This window comes from Mauremys mutica, chromosome 3, assembly GCF_020497125.1.
Source record: "Mauremys mutica isolate MM-2020 ecotype Southern chromosome 3, ASM2049712v1, whole genome shotgun sequence".
Lineage (NCBI taxonomy): Eukaryota > Metazoa > Chordata > Testudines > Geoemydidae > Mauremys > Mauremys mutica.
Genome location: NC_059074.1, coordinates 203468906 through 203485148, shown reverse-complemented (window position 1 = coordinate 203485148; position 16243 = coordinate 203468906). Strand labels below are relative to the sequence as shown.

At 37.8% G+C, this 16243-nt stretch overlaps 1 protein-coding gene across 2 annotated transcripts in view; it reads right to left on the bottom strand.

Annotated features, from left to right (window-relative positions):
• Positions 1-303: 303 nt before the first annotated feature.
• Positions 304-16243, bottom strand: part of GPCPD1 (glycerophosphocholine phosphodiesterase 1) — a 69478-nt gene continuing 53538 nt past the window's right edge. For both annotated transcript variants that reach the window (XM_045009794.1, XM_045009795.1), the window contains exons 15-20: positions 12821-12882; positions 11244-11309; positions 10229-10365; positions 7871-8006; positions 7307-7467; positions 304-2027 (exon numbers count right to left, since the gene is read on the bottom strand). In XM_045009794.1, coding sequence (XP_044865729.1) covers positions 1838-2027; positions 7307-7467; positions 7871-8006; positions 10229-10365; positions 11244-11309; positions 12821-12882 — 752 coding nt within the window. In that variant the 3' untranslated portion in view covers positions 304-1837. The remainder of the gene's footprint in view (positions 2028-7306; positions 7468-7870; positions 8007-10228; positions 10366-11243; positions 11310-12820; positions 12883-16243) is intronic.

The following is a 16243-nucleotide window of genomic DNA, read 5'->3' as shown; positions in this document are numbered from 1 at the left end:
TAAATTATGTTGTATTGAAAACTGTTAACATTACAAGCTATCACTTTAAATTCTCTGGGTCTTCAAATCATGCAATCTGGGTCTTCACTCAGGCTGTAAGAGAGCCAGTCTGGTGGGTTAACAAGCACTTGGGCATCTTTCAAGATAAATAACTGAATTAAGAACATTTTAAAATTTCATCACAAGCTGCAGTCTTACAGATTTATGAATCTGGATCTGTACCAAATAACACCCCTATGATTTACTACTAAACAGTTGGCTTCAAACCAGTTTAATAGTTAATGAAAAAGAAAAATTAACAGCTGTTTTTAAATTCAAATTTATTTTATTTTTTTAAATAAAGACAATTTCCAAGTACTGTGCTGTTTGTGGAGGACAAAAGAAATTTAACTACGAGATATGCAAGGCAAGCTAAAAGAAACCCTTTGCCTCAAACTATTCAGTGGTGCAGGCCCAAATACATATTTGCAATTGTTCATGTAATCAATTCTATACAGCAACAACAGTATTTAAAGATTATAATACAAGCTATCAATTTCATTGTCAATTTACAACAAGGGAAAAATAAATATTTGGGTTGTTTTTTTATTAGACATGAACACTTCAGTAAAAAGTTATAGCTGTTGTGTTGCCATGACAGTATCTTACAAGGTACAAATTGAAGAACATGCATACATACCTAACAGGATTTTTTAAGATATAATTTTGGAATAAATTACAGAGGACAGACATCAGCCAATAGAGGATAAGGATTATCTGAGAAATCAATTTTGAAAGCAAAAATCACAGCTGTTGCAGAATACAAAAAAGTCAGTAGTCTGTAACATGTAGTAAGATGAACTGTAGTTGGTAAAAACCTTATTTGAATATACTTACATATAGGCTCATGGTTTTAGGCAACAAAGATTAAGTGTTTTAGTTCATCCCTGCTACCCTCCCACTCAACTAGCACCTCAAGGATGCAAGGACCATTGCAAACACCTATAATTTCATGCTTAATACCTGAAGCATGCATTTTGTAGAATTTGTGCATTATATACTTTTGCTCTTTTAAGATTGTTGTGCAACAATAAAGTTCTTAACCAATGAAAAATCTTTTGTGTGTGTCTAAAGTTATTTGCAACGTTTTGAGGTTTGGCAGGGTTGTGCAGGATTAATTAAAAGCTGTACTTGTGGTTCGCCCTTAACTGCCATATATAGACTTTATGCCATTCAGTTGGCTGGTAAAGAAAAAAAAATGGCAGCAACCTAAATGTTCTAACAGAGTGAGAAAAATCAGTTCACGTGCACTGCAGTTTACTTAAAAATATATCTATACTGTATATACACACATTTTAAGATGGCACAAAGGTTTTTTACAATTGGATGCATCAGTGCAAATACATGCATATGAGGTACTAATTTATTCAGGCCAGATCTAATTATGCATACATTACAATCACTCCCCTAATCTGATGCCAGATTAGTACTGGAATCAAATCTATGACAAAATGATACATCAGCAGTTTCAATATCATATCACAGTAACCTCTAGAATTTCATCTTTGAAACTACCACACCTCAGATTGCTCATTTTATAAAAGTTATGTTTGCACACTGTTACAGTACTTGGTTTCGATTTTAAGATTTTGAACTTGTTGATTGTGATATTTAAAAATTGTATATGTAAACTAGAACAATAATTATAACTGGCCTAACATTTTAACAGAATTTTAAATTCTAGCAAGTACTGTCTTGGAATAGGAACATAGTTATTGCTCAAAAAAATGAAGGCATAGATGGCACTGCTCCAATGGTAAAAATTAAATACAGAAAGCAGAATCTCGCCTATGCACACTTAAGTATCTGATAAGTTATCTATGCCATTCATTTCCATACGGCTATTACGACATTTACACAGAGACGTGGTGCTAAAGTGGCTAACAGTGGGACATGTACAGAATTTCAGCTCTGGTAATTCTTTCTTTAGACGTTCCAGCTGCTCTACCTGGAATATATTTGGTTGTTCAGGCATCCAGTCATATATCCTGAATAAATGAGAAAAGAAAAGTCTGTAAGAAATGATGTTCTACAGAAATAATGCTACATAAAACTGTTAAATTTCCATTTTTTCTGCTTAGAGTGAAATTAGGTAGCTAACACCTCTATAAATTAGTACATCTGTACTTAACACTTGAAACTTGTCTCTCTAAACCATATCCTGCAATAGAAAGTGGTAGTCCTTTATCAGCATGGTTAACGGTTTGACTGGATATGCTAAAAAGCAAGCAACTATGATCACTAACATCCACTTATTCTTCTGAAGTCATGACTTTACAGGAGGTGTTGTACTCATTTAGATGGAATATATGAGCCAAAGATATTAACATAACCCAGTCACTATCCAACATTAAACAGTGCTGGACAAGGTCCGGAGTTTCGTATGCAGAGATTTCAGCCGGCTTTGTACCATTGCAAACACCACTGAAAAACCTTTTAAACCTTCTTTTATTGAAGATAAAGAAGAGGAAAAACACTTATAGCATTTGAAATGTAAAGTGGTAAGAATGTTAAAATGAAACATTTCCTGTTTTCCTGTTCTTTTCTCTTTAGCCGGAGAGAGTTTTCAAAGAAACCTCCAGCCCCTTGTTTGACAGTCCCTTTGAGCAGCAGTCCTCAACCAGGAGTCTGCGGCCCCATAGGGGGCTTACAAGCCAGTTTCAGGGGGTCCGTGAAGCAGATCCAGTGTTAAACTGGCTGGAGCCCCGGAAGGCTGACATATATCCAAATAGTCCAAATTCAAGTTTGCTGTTGCAAATTATAAACGTTTTTTTAAGGAGCATTGTTCGTGTTTAAATAATCCCAACAGAAATTGCCACTGCATTCTATATTGGTCCAATTTTTAAGACAACTCACTGGCAGCAGTGTAGTAGAAAAGAGGTGTGTCTGTTCTTCTCCACTATCTCTTGAATGGCTCCTAACAGGATGAAACTAATGCCCTCAATGGACTTGCATCCTTTCCAATCTCCCAGAAACTCAGCAGTTCATTCCATTCTTCGCTCAGTAGCTCCCAACTTTCATCTTTGCTTGTCAACTCACTTATTTAACCCCCAATAATTAGCTTTTTAAGAAGAGTTCATTTAGACATTAAAGTATAAAATGTTGTACTTTAAAAGTCCAATTAAAGCTTTGTATTAAAAACTAGTTCAAGTGCCACCAATATCAAACACAAACTAACACAAAGGCATATCCGAGTGGTTCTGTGATCAGTGTGATGTTCTGTTGTAACTAGATACTGACGCTCATGCAGTATAAAACTTAAGGGCCCAGTATCAGCCTTAGAAGGTGAAATTTCCTTGATTCACATATCGTTATAGGAGTGTGTTTTAATACTGGGTGAAGTACACAGTGTTTCAAGATTCTCGTGCCAATGAATAAAACAGCAACAGTTTGGCTTTCCATTCCACTAAACATTTCCATCTGCTTTACTAAACACTATTAATTCATCTACACTAGTTTTGTCAACTGGAATATTTTTCTTTTAAAATAAATGTTCAGGTCCAAAATACTCAAATAATTTCAGACTGGGCTTTTCAGGAGTACCATTTATAATGCATAATAAAGCAGAAAGCTTGTAACCAGGGAAGCATGTAGCAACACAGTAAAGTAAATTTATTTCAGAGCTCAACAATCATTTAAAGAGTGATTCTTTAATATTTGTTTTTCAGTTGCACCCATGGGCCCCCAATCAGGATTTAAGACCCACCATGCTTGAGACTATGTCCATGTCCTCAAAAAAATTACAGTTCCAGGCAAGTAACATAGGAAGGGACAGTGTGAAAGGGAAAATATCAAATACGTAAGTTTACACACAAACTAAATATAGTACACCTCTACCCAGATATAACGTGACCTGATATAACACGAATTCGGATACAACACAGTAAAGCAGTGCTCCGGAGGGGCTGGGCTGCGCACTCGGCGAATCAAAGCAAGTTCGATATAATGTGGTAAGATTTTTTGGCTCCCAAGGACAGCGTTATATCGGGGTAGAGGTGTATTATTAAATGGCTTAAAAGTGAAGAAACCAGTATGACAGGCAGAAAATCTTTTTAGGAAATATCTATATCTAATGTTTCTGTCATCATGCTATTTAGGTGCCAAACAGTAATTATACAGTAAACATCTTGTCAGTAGAATTATTACATGCAGACACTATATCTATCTGTATACTTACAATATCTGTCTTTTATTAAACATAGTTAGTTGAATATAAATTAATGTTTAACATTTATTAAACATTAATTCATCTAATAAAACACTATTTAACTTTAATTTTACAGGAAGGCACTGCTAATTTACATGAACACTTAGGCAATTAAGGCCCCAAGTTTAGAATTTGTATAACTTTTACAGAACATATGTTGTTTTTTTAAAAAGAAGTTATTCCAGTGAGTTTGGATTGAACATTCCCCTGTAGTATTTGCAACACAAATTCTAGAGCTTTGCATCAGTGCATAAGAATTGACTACACCGGGCTGCCAATAGTGTCTCATCTATGCTAAAGCTTCCATTTTTGTGAGTACACATGACAACAATAGTGAGAGAAATTAAGAAAATACCGTTAGGTGGGGGAGGCCCAAGCTGTAAGTTATGTAAAACAATTATGTACCAAAACTAACACTGGAAATGTTTTTCCTTGATGGTTTTAATTGCAATTAAAGTTTGTTAGATTGGATGTAAATATTCCACTGTGTTGGTTGCAACCTAAACATTGCAGTTTTGTGCTAGAATGTAAGAGCCAGAAAACAAAACTTCAGTTTCGACAGCTTTACCAAAGTGAAAAAATAAATGGTGAAAAGTTTTTTTTAATTTAGGTTTAATATATACTTTCATACAGAATTTGTTAAATTATTTTAATCATTAGCAAGTTCTTTAACTTTTTAGCTATTAGTCACTTAATTTTCTGTGCCTCTGGTTTCCCAGCTAGACCCCAGTTCTTTCCGGAGTACGTAAGTTCTTCTGTCCTCATCACCCCTCTTTACTGTAGTATCTCAGCACCTTGAAAACATTAATGAATTTTCAACATCTCTGTAAAATAGGCAAGTGCTAGCCTCTTTTCACAGCTGGGAAACAAGAGGCACAGAAAGTTAAGCAACTTGCCCAATGTCACAAGTTTGAAAGGAAAGGAAAGGAGGATGGTTTTGTGGTTGGGTAGTAGACCGGGACTCAAGATATCTGGATTCACTTTCTGGCCCTCCCTCAGTCGGCAGATCCATTCCTATGGCAATCCTCTCTGTTACACCACCAGCTATAACAGTTGCAGTACATGGAGGAACAACTACCTTTTAGCATGTTCAAGAAAATTACTATATAGCATTTATTTCCACAGCTAAGGGTATGGCTACACTTACGGTTTGCAGCGCTGGTAGTTTGCAGCGCTGGTCATCCAGCTGTGTAGGAGCAGCGCTGGTGTGTGGCCACACTCACAGCTACCAGCGCTGGTGTGTGGCCACATTTGGAGCATTTGCAGCGCTGTTGGGAGTGCTGCATTATGGGCAGCTATCCCAGCATTCAAGTGCACCAACGTGCTTTTCAAAAGAGGGGGGTGGAGGGTGGTGTACTGTGACAGGGAGCGGGGAAGATAGAGAGAGTGCATTTTTGGAGCCAACACTGTGTGTTAGCTTCCTGGATTGGAAAAATCACAAAATGTTCATGAGCCCTTAGTCTTAACTCTAATTGCAAACAGCCTGCCTCCAACACGGACTCCCCCCTGTTTCACTCACTCCCTGTGGTGTACTGTGACAGGGAGCGGGGAAGAGAGAGATTGGAAAAATCACAAAATGTTTGCGAACCCTAACAGCCTGCATCCAACACTGTTTCCCCTGCCTCTCATTTGATCGTTCACAGCCAGGTACAGATAGCTCCTGTTTGCTGTGATCAGTGTTTGTTTTTATAGATAAGCAGTTCAAACGGAGCTCTGATCGGCTCCGTTCTGTTTCATTCACTCTCCCTGCCTCTCATTTGATTGTTTACAGCCAGGTACAGATCGGAGCTCGTTCACAACAAAACAAAGAGAGGCTGCATAACAAAACAAAGAGAGTAATTTATAAAAGCATTCTGGGATACACCTTATTCCCTGGAGGCCAATCACAGCGCTGGTGTGTGGCCACACTTGATGACCAGCGCTGCAGCACCAGCGCTGGAATCCTTATTCCCCATGCCGAGTGAGGTGTACGGCCAGCGCTGCAGCCAGGGAGTTGCAGCGCTGGAAGTGCCCTGCAGGTGTGGCCACTTACTAATTGCAGCGCTGGTGGAGGCTTTCCAGCGCTGCAAATCGCCAGTGTAGCCATACCCTAAGAGGCATTCACTTTCAGCTGCAGTTTAGGAACTGCTGCTGATTGAGGTGTTAAGTCCTTTCGATCAATGAAAACAGCAAAGAATCCTGTAGCACCTTATAGACTAACAGACGTTTTGCAGCATGAGCTTTCGTGTCTTGCATCCGAAGAAGTGGGTATTCACCCACGAAAGCTCATGCTGCAAAACGTCTGTCAGTCTATAAGGTGCCACAGGATTCTTTGCTGCTTTTACAGATCCAGACTAACACGGCTACCCCTCTGATATTCGATCAATGAGACACTTTTATGACAATTTCACCAGTACCTCCCCACCTCCCCCAAGTTAGGCCTAGCCCTTTTCATAACCTCAGGACACAAAATAATCAGTCTTCTCAAATCAAAAGACAAGGTGGGTGAGGTAATATCTTTCACTGGACCAACTTCTGTTGGCGAGAGAGAGAAGTTCTAGAACTTACCCAGAGTGCTTCTTTACTAACTGGTCCACCAATCATATTATAGGTGTGCAGGGGTGGTGTGCGCGCTCCGGGAAGCTATATGCAAGCCTCTCCTCTTATATCTCATTATTTCCTTACTTTAAAGGAGATGTAGCATTCTACTGCAGAGTTGGAGAAGAGATGTGACACTTTGGGGTTCAACCCAGACCAGTAAAGAGGTTGTGTCACTGTGTTCTCTTTTAGGAATCAAACGCAAGGCCACACAATAAATTGGCCATCCATGTACTTGCATCCTCCTCCTACAGAAGGAAGAGTCACCTATGTTTCACATATGCAACTGAGACAGTATGTGAGTTTTAGGACAACTGTCTCTTGAACTTGGGTTTACAGACACATACAGAGCAGGATATTCTAACACCCACTCAAATCAGGCCAAAATCAAAGTGAAGTCAATGCAGGATCAGAAAGAACAAACATTTCATATGCTCACTTTAAGTATTGTAATTCTAAAGAAATATCTGAAGAAATAAATACCTGTCATATATTAGCCCATTAATGCCATATTCTCTCAACTTCTTCCTGTTCTCTGGGTCATTCGTATCATCACCCCAACAGAAAATAACTAAACCTTTAGATTTGGCCTCTTGAATATATGATGGGTCCCTAAGTAGGTCTTCAGTGTGCACATTAATTCCCTGAAAAGTTATAAAAAAAACACTTAAGAAAACACAAATATAATCTAGACTAAATACTTTTAAAAGTCAGCATTTCTAGCTTTTGATCACTGAAGCGTTTCACAATTTTTAGACAACTAAAAGAAAAAAATAAAATGAATTAAAAAGGAATTCAATGACTATTGAACCGTAGTTAAAGAAGCAAGTCTTTAAAAATGCAAGAGGGCTGAAGTGCATTCTTAGTACTTTAAAGCAATGAAAATTCATTACTTTAACATGTTTACTAAATGTTTATGTATTCTTTTAACAGTTTGCTTGTCACCTTATTCTGCTTCCATATTTTAAAAGTCAGTTTATCAGCAATTATGGAATGGAGCAATAAGTTAGTTTCATTTCACAGAGTAACAAGAGCATGACAACTTACCAGCAAGTTTTCAAACTGGGCAAAGCTCATGGCAATAGGAGTTGTACGAGACCTGAGATCCATAAGTTCTGGATAAATTTCAGATGTTCCTTGTGTCAGAAACAACACAGGATACTTATTTTGCTTTTGCCGAACCCTGTAAAAGAATATAAAAATACAATTGCAAAGGGAAACTTCAGTAGTGTTTCTCTCACACGGATGAGAATATGAAAGCAGAGTCACCATTCCCAAACTGTACTGACATGTAATATGCAAAGTATTAATCAAGGATTAGGCAGTTTTGTGGGCAGACACCAGTCTGTCTAGACAGTTGGATATGACTAAAAAGTTAACATAATGCAGTAACCTTTACTATATTCCAGAAAAGACAAGGCAAATGTTATGAGAAAATGGAGAAATTCTTTTTCACAAGACTGATTTTTTTCTCCCCTTTCTTCCTAAGCAAAAGGGACATGACTGCCCTGGATTTTAATTCCAGAAAGATAGTTTGGCATAGTGATGTCTCTCTTTCCTGCATAGTAATATGCACATTTGCATGTTTGAACACATTCACTACAAATGACAAGTTCAGTCTCATGGTTAGAAGGGAATACTTTTACTTATTGGATATTCATTTAATCCTTTGCAGATGCAACAGATAAACACTGCAGTTTTGCCTCAGTGTGTACAACATACCATTGTCCCTTTCACCACTTTAGAGATTTACATATTTCAACTATTTAAAGTAAGCTAAAGTATGTTCCTCCTCCCCAAAGTTTTCCATATATAAAATTCTAGAAGCAAGTAGCCTTCTATCATTTTTCCCTTTGTAAAACACACAACAGCAAATGTAAAACATTCCCAAGCCACCTTGACCGCTTTAGAGTTGGTTCACCAGCACAACTATGAAATAGTAATAGGCCGAAGTAGTATTCTGGCCATGGTGATTCATCAACTTTGACTCCGTCACTTACTCTTCACCTTTCATTGCCCCCTCCTAACTAGCCCCTTTGAACCCTTCTTCCACTCTTTTTCCCAGGCTGTCCCTTATGTTTGGAAGTCCTCTTATTGTCAAGTACCCGTCTTCTTTCAAATCTCTGCTTTAAAGATTTCTTCTACACCAGGGGTAGGCAACCTATGGCCCGTGTGCCGAAGGTGGCACATGAGCTGATTTTCAGTGGCGCTCACACTGCCTGGGTCCTGGCCACTGGTCTGGGAGGCTCTGCATTTTAATTTAATTTTAAATGAAGCTTCTTAAACATTTTGAAACCTTATTTACTTTACATATATAATTAATCTATTGTTGTATTATAGACTTATAGAAAGAGACCTTCTAAAAACGTTAAAATGTATTACTGGCATGCAAAACCTTAAATTAGAGTGAATAAATGAAGACTCGGCACACCACTTCTGAAAGGCTGCCGACCCCTGTTCTACACAGTCTTTCAATAGGGAATTCTGCAATATTTCCATACAAAGACTGGTGTAGTATGTCGATTACTCTATGTCGTAGACCATAAGTTCCCTATTCAGGGTCTGTCTCTTCTTTATTCAGCACCCAAAAAACCAACATAAGATGTGCCACAACAGAAAGCCAATATCCACTAACTGTATTTATGTAATTTAAGAATTTTCATGTTTGTATTTTTAATCAGAGATTTATTGAAAATTGTCAATAGAGAATTCTATCATTATAGATGTATATTTAATTTGCGTGCACTAAATAACTGCCAAATAAAGATGATACGCCCTGTTCTAACATGGTCGCCTATTGTGACAAGAATTGGTTGTTACCAGGTAAGTGTACTGTCTTGGCATTTGTTTGCACAGCAGCATATGGACACTGACATTACCCAAAACTGTCCTATACCTGAAGAGACATTAGAGCTGTTATCTGGCCCTGACTTTCCTTATGCAGTACTGTGAAGCAGAGCATTTCAAACAGGTATTTTCTTGTTTTGAGACTAAATATTTTATCCTCCAGCTGAGAGGAAGGAACAGTTTGACACATGCTGGAATGGCCAGGAAACTGAAGCCAGAGGGAAAGTGAAACCCCAGTATAAAGTCTGCTCTTTTCCCTGTTTTAAGAAAATAAAATGTTTACTCAGACAACTGAGCCACTTTAACAAATAGTAAATTCTCTATTTTTTCCAATGCCTTTTCTCTTAATATGTTGCTGGCTTTGTTTTCAGATTATATTTTTGGGCAGGAGTCAGATGGATGAAAGGTCTAAATCCATGTTTAGCAACTAAACTTAAGCATGTTGGCATTCAAACTCAAGTCACAAAAATAACTTCTTAATGAGTTTTCCATTGTGCACTAACACCGAAAGTGAAATCTATTGAGTCAAAAATGGTTTAAAGTTGAGTTGTAACTTACATTGTGCAAATGTCCGCATCAAATGAAGAAAATATAATTCTCCTTCTTCCAGCATTTTCTAGAATAGTTTTTAGAATGATATCTAAGAAGAGGTTCATATCAAAATAGGTTGACAGGTTGCCATCCCATTTCCCATCCTATAAAAACAAGAACAAGTAGCTGAACTAACTCAATGACTACTATAATTATTTCAAATGACAGGAGTCTATTATTTAAGTTGAGTGAAAAAAGAATCCAGCTCATCAATATGAATAAAAAAATAGCACTCTTCTCCAGTCTACCAAGTGCTATTTGCAACACTATAGAGCTGGCTTTCAACAAAATTGTTCAGAAATATTCAGCTTTTAAATCAGTGTTTTAAGTTTTATAACTTTAAATGGACTTTTCAAGATTCATTAAAACAACTTACTTTATTCCTAGGAACATCAACTATACATGAAGTATATTAAAATTAAAAGATCATTTGCATAATAAAATAATTTAAATATGGGTTATATTAAAATATAAAAATGTAGTATAATATATTATAAAATATATTAAAAAGCCAAATGTAGTATAAATTAATAAAGGAAAGGGCAACTAACATTAGATGTTTTGTACAACCATCTGTAAGTGTATAAATGTTGTAGCAATATTTAATTATATAAATAACTCAGGAATCTTTTCATCTTTAGAAGATGATTGCCTACAAAAAATGGTCAGTTCTGCATTATGATCCCAATACAAACACTTACGCATGTGCTTAAAAGGGAAGTATGTGTCTGTTTATTTGCAGGTTCAGTGTCTTATTTTCTAGTTCTAAAGCTAGTAGGATACACTGTCAGTGGAACAAAACTGCCTTTTACTGTTCAAAAGAAAAAAAGTCTGGGTAAGCCTAATTACTATTTTACAGCTATTTTTATTTAATCAAAGTTGTTTAGGTCTGTGTCACATGCAAACTGACTTATCAAGATATGCATGGTAGTCTGCAATGTAACACAAGTTATCACAACAAGGAACATTATACATTGCTTACTCTTTGTTGGCAGATCCATTTTATTTCTATGTTAAACCCGACATCTTCAGGAAGGGATTCCAGAACCTGGATACAACAGTATTATAAAAAGGGACCAAATCACATGCTGCTCATTAAATACTATTGGCAAGGATAAATACAGAACAAAAAATGCTGAAACATCACCCAGCAAGGGCCAAGAAGTACAGCATATATATGATTCTTTAACACTTAAAGGCACATTATCCCTTTTCTACTCTGGTCCAAAGTGGGTCAATGGAATAATGAGAAAAACCTTCAGGAATTAGCTACAGCATTATCTGCAACTAATTTCTTATGTACTAACACTTTGGGATGTATATTATTTACAATTTATAAATACTTAGTGCATACATTTTCTGTTTGGCTACTTATTACATATGTTTACATATCAAAAACAATTGCTCTGATACATGAAAAAAGTCACAATTTTCCTGGTTAACTGCCAAAAATTGTCTAGGCCAGTTCATTATCCATTTATTCATGTTTACCTCTCAGACAAAAGATAAAGATTTAATTACTTTCATTTGGATTTGGGAGAAAAGTACCCAGCAATTGCTGTAAGGGGCAAATAGAAGCACAGTTCAAGAAAAAAAAAAGTTTCAAGCATTATCACAGACTAAGTCTGGTGAACAGTTTCTGAAGAAAAAGCCAACTCAGAAACACAACTTTGGCAAAGATTAGTTATTAATGGAATATACTGGAACTGTACTCACTCAGTGATATATGTGCCTGTGCTAAGTGGCAGAAGCTAAGTGGTGAACAAATGCAATTCTAAGGCTAAAGTTTTGAAAAGCGGCCACCAATTGCGGATGCCTCAAATTTGGTGCCCAATTTGTCACTCCCCAGAGGTCTGATTTTCAGAGATGTTAAGCACCTGCGGGTCCCAAAAACTTCTAGAGTTGTGGATGAACAGGATTTCTGAAAAGCAGGCTCTAGGTGCCAAGCTGGACACCTAAAAACTGAGCCATCCATAATTAGTGGCCACTTTTGAAAGTTCTGGCCCATAGCCTCCTTTTAGTGCCACTCCACCCATTTTCTTTGGCTTTAATGCACCGTTGCTGGTAAAAAGCGTCTTGTCAACTGCTGGGAAGAAGTATTTCATTACCCACCAGTGAGCTCTTATTGCAAAAATCAGGCTGATTCAGGAACTGGCAAGAAATGGAATTTTTTTTTCCAGATCATCTTTTTTGGCTTTTCCTCAAAATTGAAGCAGTAAATCAAAAGATGTCCCATTTATAATTCATGTTGGAAACTGAAGAGGTTTTGAATATGGCTGATACATTTACAGTGGCTATACAACCTACATTGGTTATTTACTAGACAATTACAGCATTTCAGTGCCCTGAATTTATGTGCACGTAGACAGTCAAAAAAATGTTCCATTTTGAACCCTTTCCTCGTCCTGTGACAAAAACCTTTGGAAATTTGTGTTCTAGACTCCACTTCTCCATTAAGCATGCAAGAACCCAAACTTATTTATAAATATTTGCAAAATTTCAATTTGCCTAGCATTACATTGCTCAACATTGTCTAGTTCTATACTGACTGCTGCTTACCGTCTGGAGAGACGGAAATGGTTGGTTCTCAGAAGCAGGGCTTTCCTCCCCTTTAAAAGATGCTGAAATTAAATAAAAAAATATATTTAAATAAAGGTGAATACCAGTATTGCCAACCCCCAAATTAGGAGACTGTCTTCAAAATCATGAGATTTTAAAAGAGATTAACTTTTTTTGAAGTTTGTCTTTTGATTATTTAACTCCTCCCACCCCACCTCCAACATGTGTGAGACTTAGGCCTGGTTCACACTGGGGGCAGTGTCGAGGTAAGATACGCAACTTCACCGTAGCTGAAGTCGAAGTATCTTATCTCGACTTACCTCCCATCCTCACCGCTCGGGATCGACGTCCGCGACTCCCCTGTCGACTCCGCTACCGCCACTTGCTCCGGTGGAGTTCCGGAGTCGACGGGAGCGCGTTCAGGGATCAATATATCGCGTCTAGATGAGATGCGATATATCGATCCCCGCAAAATCGATCGCTACCCGCCGATTTGGCGGGTAGTCTGGACGTACCCTTAGTGTTGCCAACTCAAACATATAGTGAACAAGGTGATTTTGGCCCATGCTGCATGAGCTTTTCCTCGAGTACTCAACTGAGATCGGTCCCATTTGCGCTATGGTCTGTCCAAACATATAGTAAGAAAGTTATGCCCTGAAGAGCTTACAATTTAGTGCAAAGTTTGTGACAGGGCAGCTGAAAGTTGAACTCCGAGGCTACCAGACTTCCTTTAAATGGGAATGCCTTTTTATCCCTGCTGAGCTGGATTTCATACTGGTGACCTATGGCTGAAAGGCTCTACAGCTCATTAGCAATGCCCTGAGACATACAGAGCATGTCTACACTGCAATAAAAACACCCACAGCTGGCCTGTGTCAGCCGACACAGGCTGCGGGGCTATAAAATTGCCATGATGATGTCCAGGCTCAAGCTGGAGCCCAGGCTCTGGGACTTAATTGGGCGGGGAGGTTCACAGACCCCAGGCTCCAATCCAAGCCTGGACGTCTACACTGCAATTTTGTAGCCCCACAGCCCTAGCCCCACAAGCCCGAGTTGGCTGACATGAGCCAGCCATAGGTGTTTTACTGTAGTGTAGACAGACTCATAGTTCCCTATAAGTGCTAATGGTATGCTTTGAGAATTAAGCTTGTTTTCTAGAAGTTCTGACCTTTTTGGAAATTAGAGACAATATCTTCCACTCAGGAAACAGAGTCTCCCACACATTACTCTCAGCCTCAAATACCTCTCTCTATAGGCAGTCTTAATCTCACATTCTGTTCTTAAAGTGACCACTCCCATTAAACCAAAGTACAAGCACAAAAAAAATGCAACAGTAACTTAATACCACATGTAAAGTCACTTCTAAATGCAATGTTTTGCAATATAAAACCATTCCAACTCTTACTTCAGGGTCCTATACTAACTTTTATTCAGTATAAATTATTCATTTTATACACACACACACACACACACACGTTTCACTCCCACATGGGTCATTGTCAGAGTTTAAACCTTCTGTTCCACAGCACACATCTCTTCTACTTCCACTAGAGTAACTGGTGAAAGGAAAAGCATGCTGTTATCCTCAGTAGGAGCCTGTCCATACATCATACACACAATGCCAGTGGATTACACAGCATTTGAGAAACAGCCTAACACTGGGCATCAGAGTTCTTGGTTTTTTCTTCTGGTTACAGGACCAGATTGTGGTCTAGTGGTTACAGACAGCATAGCTAAACAGAACAATACCCCTGTAGGTTGTCTTTGAGGAATGAGACAGAGACCTCTGGATGTAAAAGCACAGGCCTTTACCAGATTTTTTTTTTAACACGGAAACCATAAAAGTCATAAGCTGCTGTGTGTGGTGATAGAGCCACACTGTGTTAGCATGGGTTACAGAAGCACCTAATTTGCCACATTCCTTTGGCAAACTATCAAAATGGGTAAGATTTGGCTCTCTTATATTGGATACCTAGATTCGATTCCCAGCTTTGTCTAAAATGACTTTATACACATTCTCCATTATCCTGTGAAATTGATGAATGATACTTAATCCCTTCTCCAAGGCAAAAGTATGAGACCTTGACTCAATTGTGAAGGGCACAGATATATTAAAGAGCTGAAACTAAAATTCATGGTCTCTTGGGCTTGCAGTTCAGTGCACCTTCCTCAAGACTACAGTGTAGTATGTGGGGAGCTCACTCTGATTTTGCTTTCCCCAAATTATATAAATGGAGGGAGCTTTTCACATCATTACAAGACTGCCTATAGGAGGTGGCCAAAATCATGTTATTTCCAATAAATCCGAGTTGGCAACACTGCAAATTGCAAACACCTAATGCTGGAAGACATGTATCCAATAATAGCTAGATAAAAAGAATAATATTTATCAAAATTAAGCTAGTCAATGGATTCTATACATGAAAGTGGCAGTCAAAAGTTCAGTTGCACAATACTTTAATTGGCATCTCCAGCTAAGTGGTATTACTAAAACTTTAAAAAACAAATTACAGTACATTTACTAGTTCATGATGAAATCTTAATATATTTTGCCACTTGTACTTCAATTTAATATAGTACAGTGTGATGCGCAAAACTTGGGACAATTTGCTTCTGGATTTGTATGCCAGTCCTCAAAATTCAGTAATTTTGAATGCATTTCCTGGGATATGCTCACTAGTAAAGAAGTTAAGATTCAACTACAGTTTGCATAATGGATTCTGAAAAGGTACATCTTTTTTATGGAAATATTAAAAAAGTATGTTACCAAGCCTGAGCAGGATAATGGTCTAATTCAGGAGTCGACAACCTTTCAGAAGTGGTGTGCCGAGTCTTATTCATTCTAATTTAAATCTTTGCATGCCAGTAATACATTTTAATGTTTTTAGAAGGTCTCTTTCTATAAGTCTATAATATATAACTAAACTATTGTTGTATGTAAAGTAAATAAGGTTTTTAAAATGTTTAAGAAGCTTTATTTAAAATTAAATTAAAATGCAGAGTCCCCGGACTAGTAGCCAGGACCCGGGCAGTGTGTGCCACTGAAAATCAGCTCGCGTGCCGCCTTTGGCACACTTGCCATAGGTTGCCTACTCCTGGTCTAATACATGCAAGTCATATACAAACTAAAAGGTTCAATGAGTGATCTTAAGGAAGGTTTAAAAGACCATAAGTCAAATAAAAATAAATTCTCACATTTTTCTGATGAAGCTTATTATGAAAGGCACCAAGGAAAATGGCTGAGAACACAGAATTCTGACATCTGATAAGAAACTCCTGCTTTGAGAGACTCCTCTAGTTATTCTTATTTCCCCAGGGCCTTGTTTCAATAATGTACTCATGCTTTGAGCAAACCCAGTAAATTGATGATAGTGTTCACTTCATTACATCAACTGCGCAATGGCAACACAAGTGGTAAAGAAA